General features: G+C 28.8%; 1 protein-coding gene across 2 annotated transcripts in view; it reads right to left on the reverse strand.

Annotated features, from left to right (window-relative positions):
- Nucleotides 1–1380: 1380 nt before the first annotated feature.
- LOC106463601 (glucose-6-phosphate 1-dehydrogenase-like) overlaps nucleotides 1381–3269 on the reverse strand; it is a 19681-nt gene continuing 17792 nt past the window's right edge. For both annotated transcript variants that reach the window (XM_013923648.2, XM_022391140.1), the window contains exons 9-11: nucleotides 2747–2952; nucleotides 2343–2512; nucleotides 1381–1661 (exon numbers count right to left, since the gene is read on the reverse strand). In XM_013923648.2, coding sequence (XP_013779102.1) covers nucleotides 1571–1661; nucleotides 2343–2512; nucleotides 2747–2952 — 467 coding nt within the window. In that variant the 3' untranslated portion in view covers nucleotides 1381–1570. The remainder of the gene's footprint in view (nucleotides 1662–2342; nucleotides 2513–2746; nucleotides 2953–3269) is intronic.

A 3269-nucleotide genomic window follows, 5' to 3' on the forward strand; every position in this document is an offset into this window, starting at 1 on the left:
AAAATACAAATATCTATTTTATGCAGTTTATAACTTGTCTTTCATGGTAGTTTGATATCTGTGAGTTTAACAGTTTATTTCACTTAAATGTCATTCTTACATTAAACACAAGTACAACCAGAACTTAAAACTTAGTCTAATGATCTATAATTTTTTTGCAGTTGTTGACTTTAATGAAAGGTATTTAAAAATACCCTATTTGAATGTTTCCACTGTAAAAACAGAAGTTTTTTCTCCCCCATATCATTATAAATACATATAGGGTTGAGATTTCTAGGAAGGCAAAGCAATAACTTGTTACACTCATGTAATAGAAGATGGTATAAGACAAGACTGCAGATAGGTGACCATAAGAAAGAACACACAAAGCTTCTAATATTTGCAATGACTTCAATTAAGTATGGTTAAATAGCCTTCTAAATTTTCACCAAGAGAGCTAAGAATAAACCAAGTGTTTTTATTTCTACTATTTATTTTAAGCTTGCTTAAAATTGCAGATCAATTTGAATGTACATATTAGGTTTAGGTGAAGTGTAGCATCCACAGGATGCATTCTTTACTAGGACAGTACATTTACAAATGAAAGCCACTGTGGCTTGAAGTGAATATTTCATATAAAAAGTAAATTACAACACTTTGTTCTGATAAGAGTATAATCTGGTGAAATAATAAAACAGATATATAAAAAAACATATTAAAAGCCAATCACAATGTCGTAAAACATATGAACATCCATCAATTTCTATTATTCCAATTTGTTGTTTATTCCTGTTCTTGAAAAAAAAAAATCTACATTCCTAATTTCACTTGCTTTATTGATTAATTACACATTCCATAAATACAATTCTCAAGGACCTAATGACTAGAGCTAATTTGTAATTTTCTTTAAGTTCCTGGAAAAATGTTCATTATTATTATGGTGTGAACACCTTTTACAAGCTGTCAAAGCATGATTATAATTAAATATACTTGTCATAAGACATCATGTTAGGTCTATTTTTTTTAACACTACATTCTTAATCAAGCCTCTTAGGGATTTTCAAGAATTAGAAGTGTATAACAGTAGTATTACAACAAAAAATCATCAGCAAAGGATATGATGAATATAATGTAGTTGAAATGCCATTATTATATGCTCTTCTAATTCTTGAAAATCATGCTTGTCAACTAGTAAAAGGCTCTGCTAGTTATTATTTATTCTTCAAAACATTTATATAAATACAGGTTATTCAAGGGGGGAGTAGAAGACAACAGAAATATCATACAAATTACTATCTCTAGCTTTTATGTAAAATTAAAATAGATATAGTTTTCATAGAAATTAATTTTTACCAAAAAACATGAAGTTTACATCCAAGAAGAAAAATAAATGTCAAGTTCTTGAAATAACATTATAACTTTATTGTTATTTGTTTACACAGCAGGCAAGTAAACTTAATTTTCCAATCTAAGACATAAATGTTTCATAAATATTACAAAAAAGGCAGTTCAATCATACATTATTAATCTTAACTTTTTTTTAAAATCAAATATAGAAAAAAGTAAACAAAAAATAACACAAAATTACAGTTCACAAACTTGCTGGCTTCACCCACTTGTAAGTCCCATAGAACTTGAACCCTTTATTCTGACATAATTCATCAGCTTCCTTTGGTCCACGACTGAAATAAGTTCAAATTTTAAATAAGAGCATACAGCATTGGTAACATGATTAATCCTATACGATTTACAACTAATAAAATAACTTCCACTATAAATTTTGTAAACAACATTCAGAACTGAACAATTTCCACAAACTGATAGCATATTTTGATCAAAAAATAGCTAAACACATTAAGACTTTATTCCACATTTCAGGATTGGGGGTGGGGAGGTTTTCACTGTAAGAAAACAAAGCTCAAAATAGGAACTTTGTTAAAACAAATTGTGATTTGCATCCACCTTGTTATTAAATTAAGTTCAGTAAACCTTGAAATTAGCTCCATTTTAGGGTTGTTGTTTAGTTAAAGACCAAATATGTACATATCACCTGACAATATATAAATTAAAAAACAATTAAGACTGGTAATTCTAAGGTCTTAATAGCATTGAAAATGAATTTAATTTCTGGACTTCAGTAAATATTCATACTGAATTGGAGCATTATCAATCACATCCAGTTCCACCCTACTTTTTTGAAACTGCTCCAATTTATATAGTTTATACATATATTTTAGCAATGCAGAAGCAACATATCAAGAACACTAATAGTACTCTAACAAAAATATTTATACAGATAAAAAAAGTTAGTCACTACCAGTTGAAATATAATGGCTAAAATTCAGAACTACTGAATGACTCACGTTCCATAGGTATAGGTCACTGGTTTCACATTTTCTGTTTCAATCTTATGAAGTATTGGAGTAAAGATTCGCCAAGCCTGTGCCAGCTCATCACTTCGAACAAAATGGATTTGGCTTCCACAAAATACATCAAGAATAAGTCTTTCATAAGCATCAGGCATAACAAGTCCCTATTAAAATAATGATTATTTTTACACTAATTAAAAGTGGAATATATTCATTGCCAGAAGCAGCATTATGCAACTGAAACTGATTCATCACTAAAATCAGCAATTAGAGAATTTTCATACTTAATTCTTTAAAGTTTTTTTCTTTCATGTCAATTTAAATTATAGCTTTCTAAGTTTTGATATTCGTAATTTTAAATTTATCATAATATACTTTTCAATTCAAGGGTATCTTGCCTTGTATCGGCTGCCATAGGTCAAATCCAATTCAGTTTCCTCAATATTAAAGGACATTCCTGGAGTTTTATTCATCATTTTAACATACACAGCTTCACCTGGTTGTACTCTAATTACCAACTCATTTCTCTTGCTCTCTCCATGAAATATATCACCTGGGACATCACGATACTGTATACGAACTTCAGCTTTCCTCTCGTTCAAGGCTTTTGAAACATAGCAAAACTAGGTAAATTTTATTGCTCAGCTTGGATATTACAATAAACTTAGGTTATATTTACCAACATCTTCAAAATATAATATACAACTACCCTGAGTAATTAATCATTTTGAATTATTTTCTTGAGCCTTTCTGGTCAGTGAGTACTTTTGAGATGGATAATGCACACCCATAGTAAAATTCAAAACACAAGTAAAAATAATAATTTTAACTATTTCTAAATCTTTTTTTAACTCTATGTAACATTTTAGAAAGTTGATATTTTAGTCTATTCTGTAGCATTTGCTTAATATATCTGCAAAG

The sequence above is a fragment of the Limulus polyphemus genome, unplaced genomic scaffold (assembly GCF_000517525.1).
Source record: "Limulus polyphemus unplaced genomic scaffold, Limulus_polyphemus-2.1.2 Scaffold1444, whole genome shotgun sequence".
NCBI classification, from domain to species: domain Eukaryota; kingdom Metazoa; phylum Arthropoda; class Merostomata; order Xiphosura; family Limulidae; genus Limulus; species Limulus polyphemus.